At 41.6% G+C, this 24,103-nt stretch overlaps 1 protein-coding gene across 7 annotated transcripts in view; it reads left to right on the top strand.

Annotated features, from left to right (window-relative positions):
- Nucleotides 1-23,862, top strand: part of mast2 (microtubule associated serine/threonine kinase 2) — a 142,677-nt gene extending 118,815 nt beyond the window's left edge. For 6 of the 7 annotated variants that reach the window (XM_006803612.3, XM_006803613.3, XM_006803616.3 and 3 more), the window contains 21 exons: nucleotides 3,104-3,205; nucleotides 5,450-5,582; nucleotides 5,696-5,763; nucleotides 6,036-6,139; nucleotides 6,231-6,439; nucleotides 6,521-6,659; nucleotides 6,933-7,065; nucleotides 7,422-7,587; nucleotides 9,319-9,420; nucleotides 11,299-11,421; nucleotides 11,505-11,614; nucleotides 11,915-12,069; nucleotides 12,512-12,660; nucleotides 12,997-13,176; nucleotides 13,402-13,644; nucleotides 13,874-14,100; nucleotides 15,488-15,610; nucleotides 15,921-16,057; nucleotides 16,714-16,901; nucleotides 17,065-17,615; nucleotides 18,323-23,862. In XM_006803612.3, coding sequence (XP_006803675.2) covers nucleotides 3,104-3,205; nucleotides 5,450-5,582; nucleotides 5,696-5,763; nucleotides 6,036-6,139; nucleotides 6,231-6,439; nucleotides 6,521-6,659; nucleotides 6,933-7,065; nucleotides 7,422-7,587; nucleotides 9,319-9,420; nucleotides 11,299-11,421; nucleotides 11,505-11,614; nucleotides 11,915-12,069; nucleotides 12,512-12,660; nucleotides 12,997-13,176; nucleotides 13,402-13,644; nucleotides 13,874-14,100; nucleotides 15,488-15,610; nucleotides 15,921-16,057; nucleotides 16,714-16,901; nucleotides 17,065-17,615; nucleotides 18,323-19,864 — 4,884 coding nt within the window. In that variant the 3' untranslated portion in view covers nucleotides 19,865-23,862. The remainder of the gene's footprint in view (nucleotides 1-3,103; nucleotides 3,206-5,449; nucleotides 5,583-5,695; nucleotides 5,764-6,035; nucleotides 6,140-6,230; nucleotides 6,440-6,520; nucleotides 6,660-6,932; nucleotides 7,066-7,421; nucleotides 7,588-9,318; nucleotides 9,421-11,298; nucleotides 11,422-11,504; nucleotides 11,615-11,914; nucleotides 12,070-12,511; nucleotides 12,661-12,996; nucleotides 13,177-13,401; nucleotides 13,645-13,873; nucleotides 14,101-15,487; nucleotides 15,611-15,920; nucleotides 16,058-16,713; nucleotides 16,902-17,064; nucleotides 17,616-18,322) is intronic. The other variant, XM_035913285.2, reaches the window with a different exon arrangement.
- Nucleotides 23,863-24,103: the final 241 nt, after the last annotated feature.

The following is a 24,103-nucleotide window of genomic DNA, read 5'->3' on the forward strand; positions in this document are numbered from 1 at the left end:
TCAACATCCTTTGTCCGTTATAGCTACTATCCCATCAATGCAAATATTAGAACAATCTCAACCCTGCCTGTCTAACTTTGTTTCCCTTAAAAGTCAGAGAAACACTGTAGAAAAGTCTAAAAAAAAAAAAAAAAAAACTGCGTGAAGCTTGATGGTTTCACTTTCCCCTGTAGTGAAATTTCTGTGTGCCACTCAGTGAGCGTGAGTGAAGTGGAATTTAATAAGCTGAAACTGGAAAATGACAAAACTCAACAGAAACTTGCCATTTGATAAAGTGACCCTGTAATTTTACAGGAATAATGGTAACAAAAATAATAGTTTGTATGTTCTCTCAGTGGCTTTTTACTATGCTTCGCTGCACTTTACATGAGCCAGTTACAGAGTAACTTTGAGAAATGAGCCTTTCTCATTTTTGAAAAGCTGGTTTGGTAAACCCATTTCCCCTTGTTTTTCATTTTTACCAGCCTACACCTTTTGGTTTCTGCAATTATCAGTCCTTTTCCTTTATCATCATTCCTTATCCCCTTCTTTGGTGCCCTTTCTTTCCTTTCCTTGTGTCATGACCTCATTACAAAATTCACAGGAGGCCGACTAAACTCTCCTCCTCCTGTCCTAGTCTTGTCTTTTTTCTGTCCTCCACCTTCACCCCTCTTCTTTGGCTCATACTCACTTCCTCTCGGTCATCTATCCCTGTCACGAGGCCTTAGTGACCTGTCTGGCGGTCACCATGGCAACCTCCATCCAGGACATCCTCTGCTGGAACCCCTGGGAGACCCTGTTAGACTCCTGGAGGTCACCTGAGGGCAGAGGGTTGTAGAAAGCTATCTCAGCTCTAGTGATCTGTCACTAAGTGTCCATCCTTCACTCTGAACCTTCAACAGATTTGCCACAAGCCATACACAGCTGCAAACATCTGCTTTTAATAGTATTTTAGCTGAATTCAGGTACAAATGTGACCTGCTTGGAGGAAGTGATGTATGCTCTCTGTTAAGCATGAGAAAAAGATCTTTTCTTCCACATGTTATGGTGTTAAATAAATTAAATTGAATTGAACTGAACTAAATTAACACCAGAAATTCACATTAAATCATTCTTAAACATCTCACATTCACTTTTTCCTGAGTGCTTGTGGTGGTACTTTTCAAATGAATAAAAATAAAGAAAATGGAATTTGAAATGAAGGAAAAGCAGCTCACAGTGACTTTGTTCCACTGTACTGAGTGTTGCTGTGTGATGACATCATTTCTGTACACCATGCATTGTGATATTGTTGCATTAGGTTATCTGTGATCCCCACGTCTCTCTGTTAGACTTAATGAATTTACCTCTGATCTTTTAAAAAAACTTGCATTTTTTTAAATAAGAAAAGGACATAAATATAATTTATTTATTTTATATTTGCAGAAATGCAGCTAAGGTTGTGAACATTTTACAGTAAGATACTGACAAATTATATGTACTTACATGTACTTCCCTTTAAACAAAATTGAAGCTTAGTTGAACAAAAACAGTTATTGTACCATTTGTTAAAATAAATAAATGAACCTGAAAAGTCCTTAAACATTTGGTGAGACCACTTTCACTACCAACGGTTTCCAGCATTTCCTGAATTTCACTCTTAAATTAGGATTAAATTAGTTTAATTAAGTCTTACTAAGTATATTTACTCAAGGGCTATATAATATGCTTCACTGGTAATCGGAATTATAGCATGTTTTACAGTATTCATTTCACACCAGCCTTGATGATTCACAAGAAATTGAATTTGTTAAGGAAAATTAGTTGATCTTTTTCAATATAAGTGAAATGATCAACTAATTTCTTCTCTGTTGACGAGACGAGCAGTGCTCCGCTGATGAAGACAAAGGATGTTGAAGATGATGTTTTTGGCACCAGTTGTAATAACTGTGTGTATCGCTCAGCATGGTTAATCGCTATGCGTTTACCAAACATAAAAGTCCAATCCATGTCATTCTAGCATAATAGAATAAATTTGTAATACACTAAAATCTAAAAAGATCACACTGTGCATGTGGATTCAAGATGTTAAAGGACTTGTATGTATGCTGTGTACCCACCAGGGAGTCACTTTATGTTGACCATACAGTGTTAAAATATGCCGGCTGTCTCTTTCTCACATAGTCTCTGGATAATTAGTCTCTATGTAGGGGGAGCCTATCCCTCAGCTGTCCGTTACCACCGATCGCTGGTCCTTACAGTAACCACACACATACACGCACATACATAATATTCCATCTCCTTTATACTTAGATACATATAGTTGAATACCAATACAGTAGATATTCACTCCCTCCCTCCAGGTTTCATTACAGTTATAAATAATTCAAGAGATAATTCAAGGGTGGTGGTGGTGGTGGTGGGGTTATAGGGGCCCCCGGGCCCTCTGCATCTGTCAGACAAACAACAACCTGTCAGCCACGCTTTGTTTATGAGCAGCCGCCTCCCCTGTGTTACCCCACCTGACACATACATACATTATAAAAACATGCATACATGCCACATTCACAAATGTGCACATATGAAACCACATGTACACAGTTTTTCTTTAATTATTTTATTTTGTTACAGTGGCAGGTTTGTCACCACACACACACACACACACACAGATGCACTTTCTTTCCACCCCATTTCTTTCCAGGGGTCAGTGTTTGCTCCAGCTGCATCTCCAGTCAGTTACAACGGATTGCTGAGTAAATTGCTCTGTCTCCATGCTGGCAGACATTTCATGGTGGATACGAAGGAGTGAGGCAGAGGTCATTTCTGATTTAGATTACCTCTCAGGTGTCAATGAAAGAAGGACTCCACCATCTGTTCATCCTCATGGCTGTTCTGCCTTGTTTATGAAGGACAAATCCAGCACAAGAGACGTTTTCTATACAGTCCAAGGTCATCAAAGTTCACACTGATGAATTATTGTTCTGTCCTGACAGATTTGAGTTGTTTGTTTGTTAGCTGTTTTTTTTTGTTGTTGTTATTGTTTTTTTCTTGCCTATTTGAATTTAATATCGCAGGGAATATTTGTAATAATTATTCTTTGTACACTTTTTGCTTTAACCCTGAGTCCTCTTGTGTTCTCTTTAAGGCTCATGAGCGGTCTGAAAGCATAGAGGTTACCTTTGTCACACAACTTGTCAAGAAGCTGATGATCATAATCGCCCGGCCCGCTCGTCTGCTCGAGTGTCTGGTAAGAAAGACCTTCACAGACCTTCCAGATGATTTTTAATTAATTTTTTTATTTAAATATGAAGCTTATTCACCTTTTTCACCAAACCTTGCCCTGCTTGCTTATCCTCAACATCTACTGAGTCCTTTTTGCATTTCAGTTACTAGTATTAACTGGAATTGTTTTTTTCATACTGTTCAGATTCACTCCATAAATGCTTGAAAAATGCAATTTAGAGCTTTCTGCTCCTTGGTGGAAATTTAAGACAATAAATTAATTTATGGGTATTTCAAAACAGTCTAATGTACACACATGCTCACACATTAACAACAACAACAACAACAATCTTTATTTATAGAGCACATTTAAAAACCAGCGGTATACCAAAGTGCTTAACAAAAGAGACAGAGAAGTAACACGAGTATTATAAGGCCTTAGCAAAGTATCAAATATCCTCACAGGTCAATACCACTAATACACAGAGGTAATATAAAATGCATATCAAAATAAAAACATAATAAAAGCACAAGCCATAAAAATATGTATTAAAAAAAATAGAATATGTCTAAAAGTCAGGTGCGAGCATTAACAAGCAGGAAAGGCAAGATTAAAAAAATAGGTTTTTAACCGTGATTTAAAAGATTGGATGGAATCAGACGCCCGGATCACAATCGGAAGGTTATTCCACAACTCTGGTGCAGCCAGGGCAAACGCCCGGTCACCTCTAGACTTCAGCCGAGATCTAGGCTGCACCAAGAGTAACTGAGTAGATGATCTTAATGCTCTGGCAGGAACATACGATTTAAGGAGTTCCCTTAAGGTAACACCTCTCAGCAACATTATGTTTAGACAACAGCAGAGCTTCTTTTCTTTCTGTCTGTCACCTATTCAAACTTCTCTCAGAGGACCTCCATGATTTTGGGATGAGATTAGGGATGGGAGTTGGTACAAATTTAGTGATTCCATTATTGATATCACTTATCGATTGTCATTAGCTTCTCATTGGCTCTGTTTTGAGAGTCACCACCATTACATACAAACTAAAAAAATACATACATAGGTGTTTAAGCAGCATAATGTTGTTGTTTCTGTCCTGGAAGCAGTTTTCCACTTTACCATATATCTCGTCCTTTTGTACGATAAAAAAAAAGTCTGTATCCACACTCTAAACTGTGTCATTATTTTCCTCCTCTGACACGTGAACTGAAATCAGCGGATTGTAGTGCGAGTGCAAAAACCGATAAGTGGGATCGATAGGCAGGCAGGCTAACAAGTCCAAGGAATTGGACTACTGGGAACTAGTTCTCTACAAGAACTGGTTCTCAATTTGTATCCCTGGATGAGATGGTTCACATTTTCAGCCTAATAGATGGAACCAGCAATTGGTGAGCCCAGGAGTTTGACATTAGGGAAAAGAATGGGAAAAGGGGAAAGAAAGAAAGATGTGGAGTGCAGAAGACAGGGATAACTGGAGGGGCAGTAGAGGATGAGGAAGAGGAGGACAAGAGGGGAGGTTTCCCCAGTCCTCACATCAGTAGTTTTGACTAATTGCATACAGCTGAAGCTGTGACACTGAACAGGATGGGTTTTTACAAATGAAAGCACAGAGAGACAAGAGGGGGCAGGAAGTGTTTATGTGTGTCCACAAGAAGGGAATAATCAGGCAGTATGTCTTAGTCAGAGGACACAGAAGTTTCTGCCCAGCAAAACCTCCTGTCCTGTCTGCAGCACCATCCAAGTCTTCACTCTGTGATTGCTTTAGAATCACACAGAAGGTTTAGATTGTGTTTTTTTTCTGTGCAGCGCTGTTGTTGGGGCAACTTTAAATCAGAGTTGAATATCTTGATCTAATAAGATAACCAGATGAATTTCTGTTTCTCTCCGTGTCTAGACTCAAACAGGACGGGAGCATTTTGTGCTAAATTATGATATTTTGTTACCGGAGAATTATCACAGATACAGAACTACACAAAGAAGTCTTCATATTATATGTTATTGTTTATTGTTATTATTGCAAGGCAAAAGACTGAACAGCTAATAAAAGTCTGGACAGGTCGAGGCTTTCAACCTTTTAAATTCGCATGTGTCATAGCTGTAATAACAACTTACACACCTGAGATTGTAGGAACCATTTTGGCACCAAAAGAAATAGATTCTCATTCTGTTATTACTTGATTTTGAACCTTAAGCTTTGATTTGTCTCTTCCATTCTCTCTTTATGCCACTCCTGCTTCATGACCTCCTTCCACTCTCCCTCCTTTGCAGGAGTTTGATCCTGAGGAGTTCTACCACTTGTTGGAAGCAGCTGAAGGCCATGCAAAAGAAGGCCAGGGCATTAAGTCTGACATTCCCCGATACATCATCAGCCAGCTGGGCCTCACCAGGGACCCTCTGGAGGGTAACATCAGCAGACGTTAAATATTTCTTATTTAACTGGTTAACTACTGTGTTTTTCTTTGCCCCCCTCGGTTCCTCTTTCTCCTGGTCATTGATCCTTGTGTCTCGTTGTAGAAATGACTCAGCTCAGCAGCTATGATAGTGGAAACCCAGAAACCCCAGAGACAGATGATTCAGTTGATGTGAGTATACAATGAAGGAGCGTCAAATAGGAATCTGTGAAAGTAGACCAAAAATGTAATCAGTTAATTGACTTTAATTTTAATAATCTAATCAGTTTGAAATCACTTTTCAAGCAACTTGTAGATTCAGAAACATACAAAAGGGTGAATTTTACTAATCATTTATGAAAATACAATAAAGATTTTTTTGAATTGTTCTTTTTTCCAGTGACTAGACGTGGTTCTTCTCTTTGGGTTGAAAACCTTTCATGTTTTTTGCTTTTGTGTTTCAGACTCGAGTTGCCACAGTCCCAGCAGGATCACCACAGACTAAAGCCAAAACCCCTCGAGAGGAGGACTTTGAAAATATCAAGCTCATCAGTAATGGAGCCTATGGGTACAACAGCATTCAACCCATCTCTCTGTCTGTATTTTTAATATATGTTAAGTTCTTTGTAAAACCTGAATACCTTTCTTGTCTTGTGTAGGGCTGTGTTTCTCGTACGTCACAAGGAGACCAGGCAACGATTTGCTATGAAGAAGATCAACAAGCAGAACTTGATCCTGAGGAACCAGATCCAGCAGGCCTTTGTAGAGCGAGACATACTAACATTTGCTGAGAACCCCTTTGTTGTCTCAATGTTCTGTTCTTTCGAGACCAGGAGACACTTGTGCATGGTGATGGAGTATGTGGAGGGTAAGATAATTACTAGTTGCCATTAGTGGTGGTAGTAGTATTATGTTGTCTAATATTGCAACTCTCATGTGTCATCTATAGGTGGCGACTGTGCCACACTCCTGAAGAATATCGGAGCCTTGCCTGTGGATATGGCTCGTATGTACTTTGCTGAAACTGTCCTCGCCTTAGAATATCTTCACAATTATGGCATCGTGCACAGAGACCTCAAGCCTGACAAGTAAGACTCAGATAACTAAAATAGGGATATCCACATCACACTGTACCATGACTAGACAATACTGCCTGAAGCGGAGTGTTTGGAGCAGTCTGAAGCCTTTTTCACAGTGTTTTTTCGCAGTAATTACTTTAACATAATTTGCTCATATGTGTTTTCTTTGTTTATGATTTTATTGATTATTGTTATTACTAAGGTTAGAAACTAATAGAAATAGTGCACTGTTTTTCCAACATTTGCTGTCTGGACAGAAACTTTCAATTTTCTCTCGTGCAGTCTTCTCATCACATCTATGGGACACATCAAGCTGACGGACTTTGGCCTCTCTAAAATCGGTTTGATGAGTTTGACCACAAATCTGTATGAAGGACACATAGAGAAAGACACCCGAGAGTTTCTGGATAAACAGGTATGAGCTTATTTCTTTTCCTTTTTAAGGCTTATGTATGCATGTTATGACTGACTGTGAAACTGCACACTCACATCATTCAGAAGTTGTTAGTCAGTGAGCATACCCCCGATTCCTTTCTTAAACTTTGAATTATGTCAGTTTACAAAATGAATTTGATGTTTTATTCCGTATGTATGATAAACTCAGCAGAAAGGTTTTACAGAGACAAAGCCCAAGGGCAGTGTTTGCATGTTTGCATAGTGTTGGCTTCACTTTTCAGACCCAGAAGTTATGCCTGTCTTTTCCTTAACAAAACAGAATAAATACTTTTGTGTGTGTTTTTCATGTGCTGAGCTAATGTTCTGCTTTTGCAGGTTTGTGGCACTCCAGAGTACATCGCCCCCGAGGTGATTCTCCGTCAGGGCTACGGCAAGCCGGTGGACTGGTGGGCAATGGGAGTCATCCTGTATGAGTTCCTGGTGGGCTGCGCTCCCTTTTTCGGAGACACTCCAGAGGAGCTCTTTGGTCAGGTTATCAGTGGTGAGTACATCACCTGCTCATAGCTTTTTATTAATGTTGTACTTTGTAAAATCAGGAGTATCCCAATATATAAGGTGCCACAAAGTTGTTGTAGTTCAAAGGGTTTTTAATAATGCAAGAATAATTTAGTAAACCAAAGACAAAGGTGGGCAGTAGAGGAGGAGAGTCAGCCAGGCTCCCATAGCTTAATGTGCTCATAAGTGAGCCTCACAGTCGGTGGTTAGTAAGGCTGAAAGAGAAAGAGGGTGAAGGTTAATGATGATCATCACAATAAACAAGAATTGAAGGATAAGAAGAAATACGTGCAGAGTGTAATTTGGCTTTCACTTACATATTCATACTTAATAGATAAAAACATATAATACACATTAATCTATCAATCCATCACTAGGGATGGGCATTGATTAGACTTTAGCAATTTCGGTTCCTTTCCGATTCTCTCTATGAACACGAAGTCAGTAACACAAATTACAGTTAAAAAGCAGCACAAAGACGTGATCGCCACAGTGATTCTGCTTTAGAAATAATAAAGGTTTTTAACCCTTTAAACCCTTTGTGTAGTTACTGGTCTAATAACGGTGTCGCTTTGTAATCAGAATAATAAACATTTGAGCCTGCTGACTCCCAGCCTCAGCGAGAACGGCAGACTTCTTCAGAAATGTTTAGATGCAGCTCTGCAGTAAAGGAGCCCAGGCTTCTCTGCAAGGACTAAAATCAATTGTGATTTCTGCTGTGTTCCTTTCCCCTTTTGAATTCCCTTAGATGATAGGCCTAATCAATAATCATAAACCTGTATTGATCGCACTGTCTCTTTTCTTGTCTTCTGCCCACATTAATACAAAGTGTTGATAGAGGACTGTCATGAAAGACGTGACTCTTGATTGATCTATACTTTTAGTGTTTTCCAGGTTAGTGCTCAGAGTTAGTGTCGTTATTGTTGCAAACAGGAATGAATCAGAATACTTTATTGATCCCTACGGGAAATTATTTTGGTTACAGTGCTCCAGTACAAACAGTAACAAAGAGAGACAGCATCTATCTATCTATCTATCTATCTATCTATCTATCTATCTATCTATCTATCTATCTATCTATCTATCTATCTATCTATCTATCTATCTATCTATCTATCTATCTATCTATCTATCTATCTATCTATCTATCTATCTATCTATCTATCTATCTATCTCTCTCTCTCTATCTCTCTATCTCTCTCTATCTCTCTATCTCTCTATCTATCTATCTCTCTCTCTATCTCTATAGATAGAGAGATAGATAGAGAGATATAATCTATATATATATATATATATATATATATATATATATATATATATATATATATATATATATATATATATATATAGATAAATAGCTGAATAAGAAAGAAGAGCATGTGCAAAAAGGGTGTAGCTATGGCAGTATACAGTGTGTTAAGTGGAGGAGTTGTACAATGAGATGGCCACAGGCAGGAGTGATTTCCTGTGTTGTTCAGTGGTGCTTTTTGGTAATCTCAGTCTCTCACTGAACGTGCTCCTGTGACTGACCAGCGTGTCATGGAGTGGGTGGGAGGTGTTATCCAACATTGCTGAATAATGTTGGTTGACTGGTAGACAAAAGTCTAAGAATCGAGGGAATTTGATCTTTTTTGTTTGTTTGTTTGTTTTTTTAAATGAATACAGACTAATTTCAGTAAGATCAAAGTGTCGTGTGCATGTCTTTGTGCTGTGCTAGATGAGATCATCTGGCCTGAGGGGGATGAAGCTCTGCCTCAGGATGCACAGGACCTTATTTCCAAGCTGCTAAGACAAAATCCTCTGGAGAGACTGGGCACAGGTAATGCACTGTAAAACAACTCTTACCAAAAGAGTTTTTCAAGAATTAGATAAACATTACCACAAAGAAGTGCTACACTAAGATAAGACAAGACAAAACATAGAAATTTATGTGACCATAGGAGTGTGCTGGTATGCCTGTGTGAATTATTTAAACAGATTTTTATTTTGACCTTGGCAGTGTGTCAGTAAAACTGCTTTGGTTGCTGAACCTTCAAAGAAATCAGTAGTAGTATTTCACACAGTGGCCTTTGCCGCTGTGTGAAATTGCAATATTGTGTTGGAACCCATTCATCTCAACTCCCAACATCTCATCTCAACTCCCTTATCATTTTAGTCATGTAGAAATAACTGTTACTACACATGTTGCTGCATGCACATATTCAACTCTTCAATAAATAATCCAGGATTTGAAGGTGACAGAAAGTATAAGATTTATCTGACATTGTATTTCGTGCTGAAGTTCTCCATTTCACATATAAAAAGGACTTTGAGCCAGAGAAGACGGCATCAGGGTCTAGCTTTATCTTTATTTAATTTGCACAGTCAAAAGTTTGGACACACCTTCTCATGTAATGGTTTTGCTTTGTTTTCACTGCTTTCTACATTGTAGATACAGCCACCACCCTTTGCCACTCTTTGCTTTTTTGACAGCGCTGTAAACCCTTGGCCTTCTCTCAGTGACTTTCGTGATGTAGTCACCTGAAATGGTTTTCACTTCACAAGTGTTCCTTGTCAGGGTTCATTTGTAGAATTTAACTACTGTTAGAACTCATATTATGGCAAGAACCAATCAGCTAAGTAAAGAGAAACGACAGTCCATCATCACCAACATCACATCAGATTAGAGCCCAAATAAATGCCACACAGAGTTCCAGTAGCAGACACATCTTCACATCAACTGTTCAGAGGAGACTGCCCAGATCAGGCCTTTATGGTCAAATAGCTGCTAAGAAACCACTACTTAGGAAAAGCAACAAGCAGAAGAGATTTGTTTGGGCCAAGAAACACAAGGAATGAACATTAGACCAGTGGAAATCTGTGCTTTGGTCTGATGAGGCCAAATTTGAGATCTTTGGTTCCACTCACCGTGTCTTTGAGCGACGCAGAAAAGGTGTACGGATGGTCTCTACATGCATGCTTCCCACCGTAAAGCATGCAGGAGGAGCTGTGAGGGTGTGGGGGTGCTTTGCTGGCAACACTGTTGGGGATTTATTCAAAATTGAATGGCACAGTGAACCAGCATGTCTACCACAGCATCCTGCAGCAACATCCCATTTCTGTTTAGTTGGACCATCATTTATGTTTTAACAGGACAATGACCCCAAACACACCTCCAGGCTGTGTAAGGGCTATTTTACCAAGAAGTAGAGTGATGGAGTGCTGCGCCAGATGGCCTGGTCTCCTCAGTCACCTGACCTAAGCCCAATTGAGATGGTTCAGGATGAGATGGACCGCAGAGTGAAGGCCAAAGGGCCAACAAGTGCTCAGCATCTCTGTGAACTCCTTCAAGACTGTTGGAAAGCCATTTCAGGTGACTTCCTCATGAAGCTCATCGAGAGAATGCCAAGAGTGTGCAAAGCAGTAATCAAAGCAAAGGGAGAAGATGTGTCTAAACTTCTGACTGGTAGTATATAGTGAAAAACTTTTTTTGGAATGTAATTCTCTTTCTTCCCATGTTTCAGAGGCCTTTTGTGTTCCGCATCACTGTCTTTGGCTTATTTGGAGATGTTCAGTTAGACCCTGTCAGCATGCGTTCTGCTAACTTGTAGGTTGTTCTTTGATGCTTGTGTTCCCCACTCCACCTCCACCCCCATCACCTACCCACCATATCTATCTCAATCCTTTCTATCTTCTCTTTAATTTTTCAACTCCACAGGAAGTGCCTTTGAGGTGAAGCAGCACCAATTCTTCACAGATCTGGACTGGAACAGCCTGCTAAGACAGAAAGCCGAGTTCATCCCCCAACTGGAGTCAGAGGATGACACCAGTTACTTTGACAGTATGTCTGCCAGTGCCTTACAGAGATTGTTCACTGTTTGAAAGTCATGTAGTCTCGTCACAATCAACATGTGTCTGTCTCAGCTCGTTCTGATCGCTACCACCACGTGGATTCAGAGGAGGAGGAAGATACCAATGATGAAGAACACGTGGAGATACGACAATTCTCCTCCTGTTCGCCTCGCTTCAGCAAGGTACAGATTGACTCATCCATGTCTTGTACTTTTAAATCAGCTGAATCTTTATTTGGAAGGTTATGCTCAGTAAATAAGCCAAAACCTTTTGATAATTTAATATTAGATACTAACATATTTTTGATTGTTTTAGTGTGTTTGAACTGATACACTTGGAGGATATTCTTAATGCCAGGGCAGCTTACCATTTGATCCTGAGGACCATCAAACATTTTGGCATTACATATATATTCAGAGTCAGAAAGGATTAAGAGTCTCTGCTCTAAAGATGATGTCTGATGCAGAGAAATGTTTTTATAGGTGTACAGCAGCATGGAACGTTTGTCTCTGCATGAGGAAAAGAGGACACCTCCTCCCACCAAACGCAGCCTCAGTGAGGAAGGAGGAGATCGCATCGACAGCCTGAGTGGACTCAAGTCCAGAGATCGATCTTGGATGGTGGGATCTCCGGAGATGTGAGTTCATCTACAAAAAAGACAACAGATATTTCCCAGCAGACATGTCTGTGCAAATCCACATTGGGTATTTGTGGGTGAGCTGTGGGGTTGTGTGGTCTTGTTGACAAAAACCCGCGTGGGCCCCGGGCCTCATGGTCCATAGCAGTTTTGCCCTTTTGTGGCTCCAGTAGGGAAACCCACACATAAACAATGGGCATACTGTGGGTATGTCCCACTGTCGTCCAGTTAGGCCCCACATTTCATGCCAGTTCTTGCGGCCACAGTGGGCTGTGGGCCATATGTATTTACCCAAATTTCCCCTGCATGCCCCAAGTGAGCATGTTTGCTGGTTTATGTACTTTTTGCTTTATTTCTAGTTATAAATTATTATGATGATGATGATGTTGTCAGCTTTATTTAGTAGCTGTTCATGTGTTTGTCCTGTCCTTCACCTTTACAGCCTGCGGAAGCGTTTGTCAGTCTCTGAGTCTTCCCACACAGAGAGTGATTCAAGCCCACCCCTGACAGTCAGGAGACGCTGCTGCTCTGCTATCATTGAGATGCCGCGCTTTGCTATCTCTTCAGAGGAGGAAGGAGGCCAAGGGCAAGGTAAAGAAAGGCTAGCTCTGATAAACTGAAATAACCAAATTTCAGGGCAAAACTGTCCTTCAGCACAGTCTACAAACAACTGCCTACAAGTTGTTGCTGAAGTTTTTAATTTTTACCAGTACCTGCATTTACCTGCCACAAAATTCCCCAGTTTCTTATGATAAATATGCTGTATCTGTCAGGCTCTTTCATGTGCTTGTCCAGTACACATAGCACAGCGAGTAGCTTAGCCCAAAAGAAGTTACTCATAAATGTTTTCTTTTCTTTTTTCAAAAAGATGTAATGAGATATAATAAGTTGTAACTTATTTGTGCCTCTAATTTGCTGATTTCTAAGGTGCACTTGGAAGTCGAAAGAGTCCCAACCTGCTTGGCCCAAATGCAGTCAGGGGCCTGCGATGTGATGAGCTGCCCCTCGCCATCCCAGAGCTTCCAGTGGAAAGAGAGCTGAAGCTCGACGAGTCTCCCACCACACCAAGCTCCACCTCCAGTCAACTGAGCAAAGCCACGCTCACTCGTCAGTGTAGTTTATACACCTTATATACTAAGATAAAAATGTTAATGCTAATAGTACTAATGTGGTTTGTTGTTTTTAGGGGGATTAAATGGGTCACATGAAAAAGTTACAAATGTGAAGATGAATATGAACGAAAAAGATTGTTTCCACATCTTTTAAAGCTTTCAGATCTGAACTAATTTGCTACTTTTGGTGTTATTCCTCAATTTTCCCATATGAATACAGCAGGCAGTTCAGGCGATGCGTGCGAACGTGCCAACAGCAGTAACGGTGCTGCCAGCGGAGGTGCCAAAGCTGCAGCAGACAGCGACTCTCCCTCCATTCCAAAGGCCATCAGTGACCTGGCAGCTCGTAGGGCTCGCCATCGCATGCTGTCTGGAGATGCAGACAGACACGCAACGACCAGGCCGCTCAACAAGGTCATCAAGTCGGCCTCGGCTACAACGCTGTCACTGATGATTCCTGCAGGTGCTTTCAAACATTCAAAAAAATAGGTTCTTAAAACCAAAAAGACAACATGAACAGCATTACCTTGGCCATAGTATTTTGAATTATTGTGGACAGCTGCTGTCCTTTGCACTGGAGTAGAATGAATCTGCAACCATGCTACATGAAATCAGCTATAATCTGTCATGTTTTGTTCTTTGTGTGGTTTTTGTGTTTTGTTCTGGGTTTTTTATTTTGTTTTTTTTGAAAGACCATCATGGCGCCTCGCCATTGGCCAGCCCGATGTCTCCCCACTCACTGTCATCCAATCCATCATCACGAGACTCTTCACCAAGCCGGGACCTGTCTCCAGCTGTGACTAATGTCAAACCTGCCATCATCATCCACAGAGCTGGAAAGAAGTATGGCTTTACTCTGAGAGCCATCCGAGTGTACATGGGTGACTCTGACATCTACACTGTACATCACATGGTCTGGGTGAGTGTCGCACCAGATTTAGTAATGATACTGATGATAAGTACCATATGTTAAAAAAACAAAACAAACTGGTGACAGCAGATAGCTGCCCCTGACTGATTCTGGTCTTCCCTAAGGCTTCTTCCTGTTAAAAGGGAGTTGTTTTCTCCCTGCTGTCACCAGGTTTTTGCTCATTAGCTTTTTGTCTGATTGCTGGGCTTTATTTTCAAATACTGCAGGGTCTTGACCTATACCATAAAGTGTGTTAAGACGACTGTTGTTGTAAATTTGTGATATATATTGAATTAAAAACAGTGGACTATAGGACAAAAGGATAAAGCTAAAGCTACACCGGGTGTATAAAATGTCAGTTAAATACAAAATGTAATGATTTGTAAGCCATTGCTTTTAAGGATATGAAGGAAAGTAAACTTGATAAAGTATATCAAGTAAAACAAACACATCAGCAGATGAATGGCTACTCGTTTTTGAAACTGCCAGCAGGACATTTAAAAATAGTTGTGGCAGGGACACATTTAGGCTTGCTTGGTAATTCTCTCTTTAAGTGAAATTCTGTAAGTGTTTGGAAACTGAGAAGATCAAATGAAGTTGTTCTGAAAGCTAAATGTTTTCTATTTTCTTACTTGATAGACTATTTCAGGTGTTCAACATTTAGTGCCCCCCTTTATTGTGTTTGTCTTTATAAATGTTTGTAGTTGACAGGTCTGCAGGCAGGCCAGTTTTGCATCTGCAGCTTTATTACAATATAGTCATAAAGTCATGTTTGTGTTGATGAAATAAACAAGGCCTTCCTTGAAAGGTAAAATACATTGCTTCAAAATCTGTATACATTGCAGCGGCCTAAAAAGAAACTACCCATCCTATGTGCACTAATGTACCCCAACTGGCTTTCAGCTGCTTGCAGATAACAAGCTTGGTCTGTCTCTGCTACAGGACAGACCAATCAGGTTTGCAAGACAATTTTTAAGTTTTCATTGGTGAGAGCTCAGGATAGTTTTGAACTTTTCCTCTTAAATTGGCGTGGGCTCAAAGAAGGTAGCTCCTTTTCTGGATCGTATTTGTTTGCTGTGCGCATAGCAGAGTTTTAACTAACGTTTGTGGATGCAGCTGCTATTTTCACCGAGATATCTGAAAACACAATTTGTATCAGATTTAACAATAAAAATTAGTTTTTTTGTTTTAAGCTGTTAAACTATTTGGTAGTAGCTCTTTCCCCATTATCACTTTGTTTTAACAGATGTCTGTGAAAGGACTCTGTAATAGTATCACTGTGTTTGCAGGTTTCTTGTTGTTTGACAGAAGGTGGCAGTAATAGTACTTTTTTTTGTTCACTTTCTCCCTCCTCTATTTTTCCCTTACACTCATCTAACTCTCTGCTCACTGCCAGCATGTGGAGGAAGGGGGACCGGCCCACGAGGCAGGGCTCAGAGAGGGTGACCTGATCACCCATGTTAATGGGGAGCCGGTCCACGGCCTGGTTCACACAGAGGTAGTGGAGCTTATTCTAAAGGTACGGGATCACAACCTTTTGTACTTTTTCAGCGGACAGCAAAAACATCAGTCTTCTCCTTCTCTTTGTGTTCTTTCTGTTTGAATCGATTCTGTGCAAAATAAAGATATGAGTCAAGCTGATAAAAATTCTGTGACCTTGCATGTGGTAACAGAATTTTACCACCATATGCAAGGCTACACCTTGCATGTGTATGAGTTGAGAAGTCAGACCTTTCGACTTCTCAACTCATACGCACAACTTTAACTGTTTTGTAAAGATATCTTTTTCTGAAAGTAAGAAATGTTTCTATTGCTTGGTCGTCACTCAGAGTGGTGCCAAAGTGTCCATCTCTGCAACCCCGTTTGAGAACACGTCCATCAAAGTCGGCCCTGCTCGAAAGACTACCCACAAATCCAAGATGGCAAGACGAAATAAGAAAACCAAGAACAAGGAGGGACAGGACAGGTGGGAAATATACACACACAAGTCGAGCAATAACAAGCGTGCTTGTGCAAAGAATTCTTGAACAATCTTAGGAGTTTGTTGGACCAGTTGGACTTGTTTCAGTTTGTTGAAGACATTTCACCTCTGATCCAAGAAGCTTCTTTGGTTTAAAAACAGTCCCAGAACAGGGATGTTGCGACAATGACAGTGGGACTCTTCACCTTTTGCCCTTTGATCAGTGGTTGTTGATCAATGTTCGTGACAATTTGCATATTAATGATCAAGGAACTGACCTCGCAGCCCATTGTTCGTCAGTGGTGCTAGTTTCAGTCATTGTGCAAATGTACTGTTTATAAGATTGGGGAAACCTGCAGTCAGCTGAGACTGAAGAAGTCACTTGGATGAGTGACAAAACGTTTCTCCCACTGAAAACGCTACGTCCAGATGAGCAGAATCCACCTTTTGGAATTTACTTACCAGGATGATTGAGCATGGATCAATGCTTATTACCTTTTGCTTTTTTATAACTAAAAATCAGGTTGGATGAGAGTTTAAATGTCTTCAACAAACATAAACAAATCCAGTTACCTCCTCTTTAAGCTCCTAAGACCATGACTTTTATGACTGAGAACCTACACAGACAGTTCTTGATCAATTAATTGTTTCACCTCCCACAGTAAGAAGAGGACATCTCTTTTCCGGAAAATCACCAAACAGGCATCTCTCCTCCACACTAGCCGCAGTCTGTCCTCTTTAAACCGCTCACTGTCATCAGGGGAAAGTGGCCCCGGCTCACCAACACACAATCTGTCACCTCGGAGCCCAACACAGGGCTACAGGTCCACGCCAGACTCCACGCATTCAGGTGAGACACACATTTGGATAGTTTTTTTTTTTTTTTTTAATCTGTGTGTGTATATCTGTTTTTTGTTTTGTTTTTTTACATGTGCAAAACACACATTCAAAATAAAATGAATCATATTTGGTATATCTCTGCTACATTATTGTTCTTCCTTTATACCCCACAGTGGGTGGGAACTCTTCCCAGAGCAGTTCACCCAGCTCGAGCGTCCCAAACTCTCCAGCAAGCTCCGGCCACATTCGACCCAGCTCCTTACATGGACTTGCACCAAAGCTCCAGCGCCAGTACCGCTCCCCTCGGCGCAAGTCAGCTGGCAACATTCCCCTCTCCCCTCTGGCCCGTACACCTTCTCCCACCCCTCAGAGCAGCTCTCCTCAGCGCTCTCCCTCACCACTCTCCAGCCACACTCTCAGCCAGTCTGCCATGGGTCAGTCATTCCCTGTGAAGCTCCACTCCTCTCCTCCTCTGGTGAGGCAGATATCCAGACCCAAGAGTGCAGAGCCTCCACGTTCTCCACTCCTCAAGAGGGTGCAGTCAGCTGAGAAACTAGCAGCCTCTCTCACTAACTCTCCTTCATCTTCGGGCATGGCAGCAGCAGCAGAAAAGAAGCTGGCAGTTGGAGCAGCTGTGGGGAGCCGTAAACACAGCCTGGACATCTCACATTCTGAGTTTAAGAAGGAGATTCTGCAGAGGGAGCCGAGCTTACAGAGCCTGCAGGTAGATACTGCCTTCACACAAAGTTGGGTCTAATAATAGACTCATAATAATGAGAGTTTGTTTAGGACATGCAAGTATTATGGTTCTTACATTTGGAAATACATCTGTTGTGGGGGAGATAAAAAGTTTTTATTTTGATATAACAAATAGGCAATGAGATCCAAAATGTAAAGAAGAAGTCTTCTTGTGTGTGTGTGTGTAATTGTTCACACAAGTAAAACATCATCAGAAAAAAATGGCACAAAAACCTCAATATAATTTAATAAAACTGGATAAATAAGAGAAAACTGTGTAGGACTTATTGTTCCCAAATGGTAACTAAGTTAAAGCTAAAATAAAATGTGTGTAAACTGGTGATGAAATGTTGTAGGTCTACTGAGCTTTGCTTCTTCTGTGGGGTTTCAGATTGCTTTTTTCTTAGACACAAGCAGAGAAAGTTTTATTGCAGAGGTTGTATTATATACCAGCACAGTCAAGCCCGTAACCTAGTTTAGCTTTCCCCAAAACACATTATTGTTGAACACAGCACATTGCAGAAATCGATTAAATTCTAACAGTGGAATCCACAGCACTGTCATTTTTTAGCTTCCCAGACAGCAGATCTCAGGATAGGTAACTGTTCTCTTAACTGTGCAAAGAGTGGGATTTTCACAATGGTGAGTGCTTTAACAAGGATATTCTGTGTCTGTTTGCTTATTGACCACTAGGAGTCATCCAGCGAGGGTCTGCTGTCTTCAGCAGGACGCGGCGTGGAGAAAGGCAGTCTGCACAAACACTCTTCTTCATCCAGGAAGTTAGGGCGGCAGGAAGGAGATGGCACACTCGGTGTGGTGTCTGGCTCGCTGGGTCTGTCAGCAGGGAAGAGCAAGCTGAAGGACAAACTGTCAGCCATCAGGCAAGACAGAGCTGAGCGAAGAGAGTCTCTGCAGAAGCAAGATGCCATCCATGAGGTGGATTCATCTGAGGATGAGACAGACGAAGGCTCAGAGGACAGCCAGGATGGACGCAGGGGGAATATGTCCACTCCACCTCCTCTTCTGAGACCCACCACTGTGAGAACAGGTCCTGGAGGCACGCTGCCATCCCTTTGCCTCTCCCCCTGCACTCCTCATGCTACATTCAGTCATACAGGGCCCTCTCAGGTAGGCAGACCCAGCCACTCGCACACTTTACCACCTGTTGCAGAGACTAAGCCCAGTCAGACCTCCTGCTCTCAAGGGTCAACAGATGGAAGCTTGGCCTCGTCCACAGAGGACGATGCAAGACGAGAGAGGAAGGTTCTAGAGCCCAGCAGTACAACAAATACCATTCAGGGTCCCCTTCCTTTTTCCACACCAGGCAGTGCATTCATCTCAGTTAGCAAGGACACTTTTATTAAGCCAGCTCCTCCAAAAGACTCAAAGACTCTCATGGGAAAGACTGTACCATCAGAACCCAGAGCAGATGGCCAAATGATCGACAGATCCAGAATCACCACTCCCTGTACAGAGAGCTCCACAGGTACTCCAAAGACCACAGACTCCAAGACCACCTCAAGTACTGCAGAGTGCCAAACCACTGACACCCGCGATACTGCTCGCACTTCTTGCTCATCTCCAGGTATTCCTAAGGAGAAGAAGGAGGCTGACAATCGGAGACTGTGTGCAGCTGCTGCTGCAAGTCTCAGCACCTCACCTTCATCCTCTTCCAGCTCTAATTCAAGTTCAGGATCCCCAGTTCCCCCTTCTGAAAGTGGGGTTGACAAAGTTGTGTCCCAGCTCGCAACAGTAGCTAAAAGTGTTCTGGGTCCAGTCAAATTCAACACCAAGGAGCAGAAACCATCCAGAGGTGGCGCCTCAGAAGTCCCACCTGCTGACCCTGTCCCTTTCCCCTCCAAACAGGTCCCGACCCTTCAGTCACCTCAACTCTCCCCAAACAGGCAGAAAACTCAATGCGTTGCTTCACCAACCACCACCAACCACATGAGACCAGCCAAATTGACCACCCCAGCTTCTCACCCTCGATCCTGCACAGATGTTCCAGAAAGGCAAGCATCAGAGTCTGCAGGCAGAGACAACACCGCCACCTCTGCATTTGCACAGAGGTTCGGTACAACAGCAGCAGCAGCAGCAGCAACTCAGTCCACTCTTAGCATAGCCCCACCCACTTCTGCAGCAACTGAGCCTCAGCGCAAGAGGTCAGACCCCCAGACGACGACAGCTACCACTGCTGCCTCGCAACAAGACAAAGCAACCAGCAAGAAGACGTAGCAGAAAACCTACCACAGTACCAGAATAAAACGTAAAGATCACAGGGCTCAGTGTTGGCTCCAAGTTTTAAAACTTTGAAAAACTGCATGTTCGGGGAAAAAAACACATTTACAACATCACACTAATCAGAAAGCAAAGTAAACGCACAGCAGGAGAGCTGAGAAGCAGAGCCAGATGTGGTAGTCCCAGCTTTAATCCAGCTGTTCTGTGCTCTTTATGTTTATCTTATGTTCATGTGAGTTCTTGCTTGACAGAATGTGATGAGGAGTTTGGGGGTCTTTGCTTTTCTGCAAACATATAAGGGGCTAGAAACACAGTACTGCTCAGCAGTCCAATCAGACACTACTTTAAAAAGTACACACACGCACGCGCACAGCTTTTTCACTCCTCTTGTGCTGCCTCATTATCTCACCTTGATGTCGAGCAGAGCCTCCACACATGTTCCTCGAAGAGATCAGGACGTGCCTTACTTAACGCACTCCTCTTTCTCCCTCTTTTCTATTCCTCTTCACATCCCTCCTTTCTGAGCATCCACTTATGATTGACAGAAAGTTGTATCTGAGCAATAAAGTGCAACATTATATTTAGTAATCTGTTTAAATACATTATAGAATTGTTAGTAAAAGTCAAGCATCGTCATTGTACATGCAGCACCCAGCGAAATAGGCCAAATTCTGCTCTCACTGTGCTCCCTGTTGATCCAACACTGTCGGTCTTCAGGACCCTCTGGGTCTGCTTCACCCTTTGCAGCCGATTGAACGTCTCTGAAACTTTTATTCTGTTATTGCACAGCAAACTGTGCACCTGCTGGACATTTTGCAGAGTTCATCGTTTTCCTGGATTATTTCAGAACGCACTCTGTTCCCAGTGTTTTTAATAGTTTTATTTCTATCATGCGGGCTAAGTTTTTTAGTTTGTTTTTGTTTTTTTTTACTTTAAAACTGCTTAAAATAAGAGCATCTAATAAATAAAATGAAAACTTGCAGTGGTTTTTGCTGACTTCCTGACACAGCTGTTGTACAGCAGCGTTGGCTCGCACTGAGTGAAGTATCGGAGGAACAGGACAGGAATGCGGCCAAGTCAGTGTCTCTTCAGTGTTTGAACTAATCATTTTCACATAGTCTAAGCCCTGAAATGTCCTGATTTCCAGCAGATGTTCGCATTTAGGGTGAAGTACAGGATTTGTACAAATACTGAAATATTGTCTCGCCTCTCTTGTTTTACCAGATATATACATCCATACATTGTGTCAGTTTTAGACGGTTACCTTTTCAATACATGTATTCTTTACAAGGATTGTGCCGTACTCATAATTTGTTGCAGATTTTCTTAGCTGGGCTTCTGATGTCCTTTAACTGTCTTGACCCCATAATCAGTGTTTGAGTATTTTATATGACGTGGGATCAGGTTTTAGGAATGGGAAACCGGCTGTCCCATTTGGCCCTTGCTCTTTCAAAACAGACAGTGGATCTCACCCATTGTGGTATAACTGTGATCCTCTAAGTCCATTTTTATTTTTCTGTTCTGTGCAAAGAAACAGGGAGACAGATTTGGTGAGTGGTCCTGGTGGTGAGATAGGATTGTAGATTGCTGCTGTACGGCACTGCAGATGCAAAGGATTTGATCACGTGCCCGACTTTTATTGACTCAGTCGTCTACAAAAACCTAATTTAGTTATACCAGAATTCAATTAAAGCAGAAACGCTCAGAGATGCACCATTTAAAATAAAATAATTCCAGTGGATGTAAAGTAACATGACCAGTTTTCACCTGAAACCCTGCTCTGCTGGGTCTCCATCCAGTTATTTTTGGCCCCCGTCTGCCTCTGGAGGCTTCACTGCTTTTCTTTGGTATCAGGACCAACTTGCTGTGTTCATCCTGTAAAGTTTTCTTTCTGTATGACACGAGGAGGAATCTGTGCATGATCGTCTGTGTAGAATATTTCAAAGTATGTTGTGTTTTATACACTGTTTGCGTGGGTGTGTGTCCAGAATTCCCTGCAGCCTACCTGTGTATGTGTGCTGGGCTGTCGACATGTGTGCGTCAGGCATGAGGCTCTGCACGAAGCATTGATCTCGCATGATTGGGAAGAAAGGCAAACTGTCACTGAAAGGAGAGCCGATCTGGATGTTTGACCACTGATTCAGAGAGCTACTACTGTTTTTGCAGGTGAAAGCAAAAACTGCACTTAGCTTGTTTAATTCAGTGATTTCAGTGTTTTTTTGTTTCTGATTTACACTTTAATGACGAACTGATTTGATCCTTAGTATTTTTAGTTTGATCTTTCAAAGTGAGCTCAAAGCACACAAAGCCCAACCCACAGGATGGCCTCTTCTCGTGTGTTTAAAGTGTTTTGTGTCTTGTGTGGAGCTTGTTTCACTGCAGGGGGAGCAGCAGAGTTCATTCGTTTCAGTTTGCATATTAAGGACACTGTAAAAGTGACTTTGACAGTGACTGTGGTAATCTGTATTATGTTTACATGTTGATTATGTTTGTTTGTGTATATGTGTTGGGGGGTGGGAGTGTCAATGGAACTTCTAACAGGCTAGGATGATTATCAGCAAGGTGAGCATAATGTGATAGGTTCATATTGTGTCATGTGACGAAGAGTTTGCAAATGATGGCGATTCAGCACATTTCTCTGCTGTCTGTGGAACGCATCAGTGGCACGGAGCCGTTCCCCTCTGATCAGTGAACAGTTTAGTGTCAATGAGATTATCCGACCATACTGGATGTTGTTTATACACACAGTCCAAACCTTTTGGTTCTTTCTGTGGCATTATCAAGATAATGGTGTTGGGAGAGAGAATAGCCTGGAGCAGAAATCATTCTGTGGGCAGATTTTTAACCACTGAGCAAGTGAGCACATGATTGTAAGCATGTGTAAAGATTCGAGCCCAAAAACTGTTCTGTCTGTGGACTGAAGCAAGAAACAAGTAGTTGGATTTATTTTAACTGTGTTCTCAGTTTTGGATTTTTCTGTTTACAGAAAAACTGGAACTAGAGTAGAGTCCGTTTCAACAGCATGTTTTCATGTATCCTTATTAAAAATCTATGTTATATATCAACTAACAAATGGTGACCAATATCAGTCAAATGTGAGTACTGCCGCCTCACAAATCTGCAAAAACGGTCTTTGGCAAAGACTGTAATCCAATTCCAGTTAACAGACTTGCGTGGATTTGACCTCATGGGTCATCTGAAAGCTAGCATTCACCAATAGGCATCAAAGTGAGGTTGGTGCTAGCAAGGAGCAAGCTCATTTTGCTATGATTGCAAACACAAATGTTGTAGTTTCATCGTTTGTAAACCTCCACAGATGACAGATGATAAACGTGTTGAGATTCCAGACCACAAAATATAAGTGTGCTCTACAACTTCTGTTCTCATGCGGCAGTTTTGTTCCCGATTGACCTCCACAGATCGAACTGAGTATACTGACCTGCTTATGGTGTCCCACGCTTCGTCCCAAGTCCTGGGATCGATTAACATATGGAATTATGATTTAGTCACTGAAGAGCTTCCCTACGCTTCTGACTCACGAGCATCACAAGGATCGACGAGCTTTTACTATGAGGCATATAGATGATTTAAACATGTGACTGTGGGTATGATGAGGTGCGAGGAGAAGCGTTATTATTACCACTGAACCACCACTTCATGAGATTCAGTGCTGTTTCAACGTACATCCGTTAAACTGATATTAAGGGATTGTGTTGGCTCTGTAAAGCAAGAAAAATACTTTTATTGCCTCGAGTCTTGTAGACAAGGGCAGTATCTCCACGCTTTGTGTTGTCTTGTAGGAGTGATGAAGATGAGAAAGAAGATTTAGCTGTGTATTGTAAAAGCTTCAGAAAGGGTTTAAGAGGGAGAGATGGGGGGGAAAAACATTGCTAGAATAAAAACCAGTGCAATATCTTTTTATTTTTTATTGTGGTAAAAGCATGTTGTTGTCAATGTTACCTTGCAACAGTAATAAAGTTTTTTTTCATAATCTACGCTTGCGTTGTGCACTGATTGATTGTGTTTTTACAATTCGCTCTTTTATGTGGTGCATCACGCTTTTTACATTAAGGCAGATTTTTAGGGCGAGTTCTTCCACCGAACTCACATAAAGTCACATCCAATAAATGACAACTGACCCCAGGTTTAAACAATGCCTCAAGCTGCTGACAACAGCTACACTGCAAAAAGGTCCCTTAAGTTATTTTGTGGCTGAGTCCTCGGAAGAAAATTCCT

Source organism: Neolamprologus brichardi, chromosome 17, assembly GCF_056152115.1.
Source record: "Neolamprologus brichardi isolate AB-2024 chromosome 17, ASM5615211v1, whole genome shotgun sequence".
In the NCBI taxonomy this organism is placed as follows: domain Eukaryota; kingdom Metazoa; phylum Chordata; class Actinopteri; order Cichliformes; family Cichlidae; genus Neolamprologus; species Neolamprologus brichardi.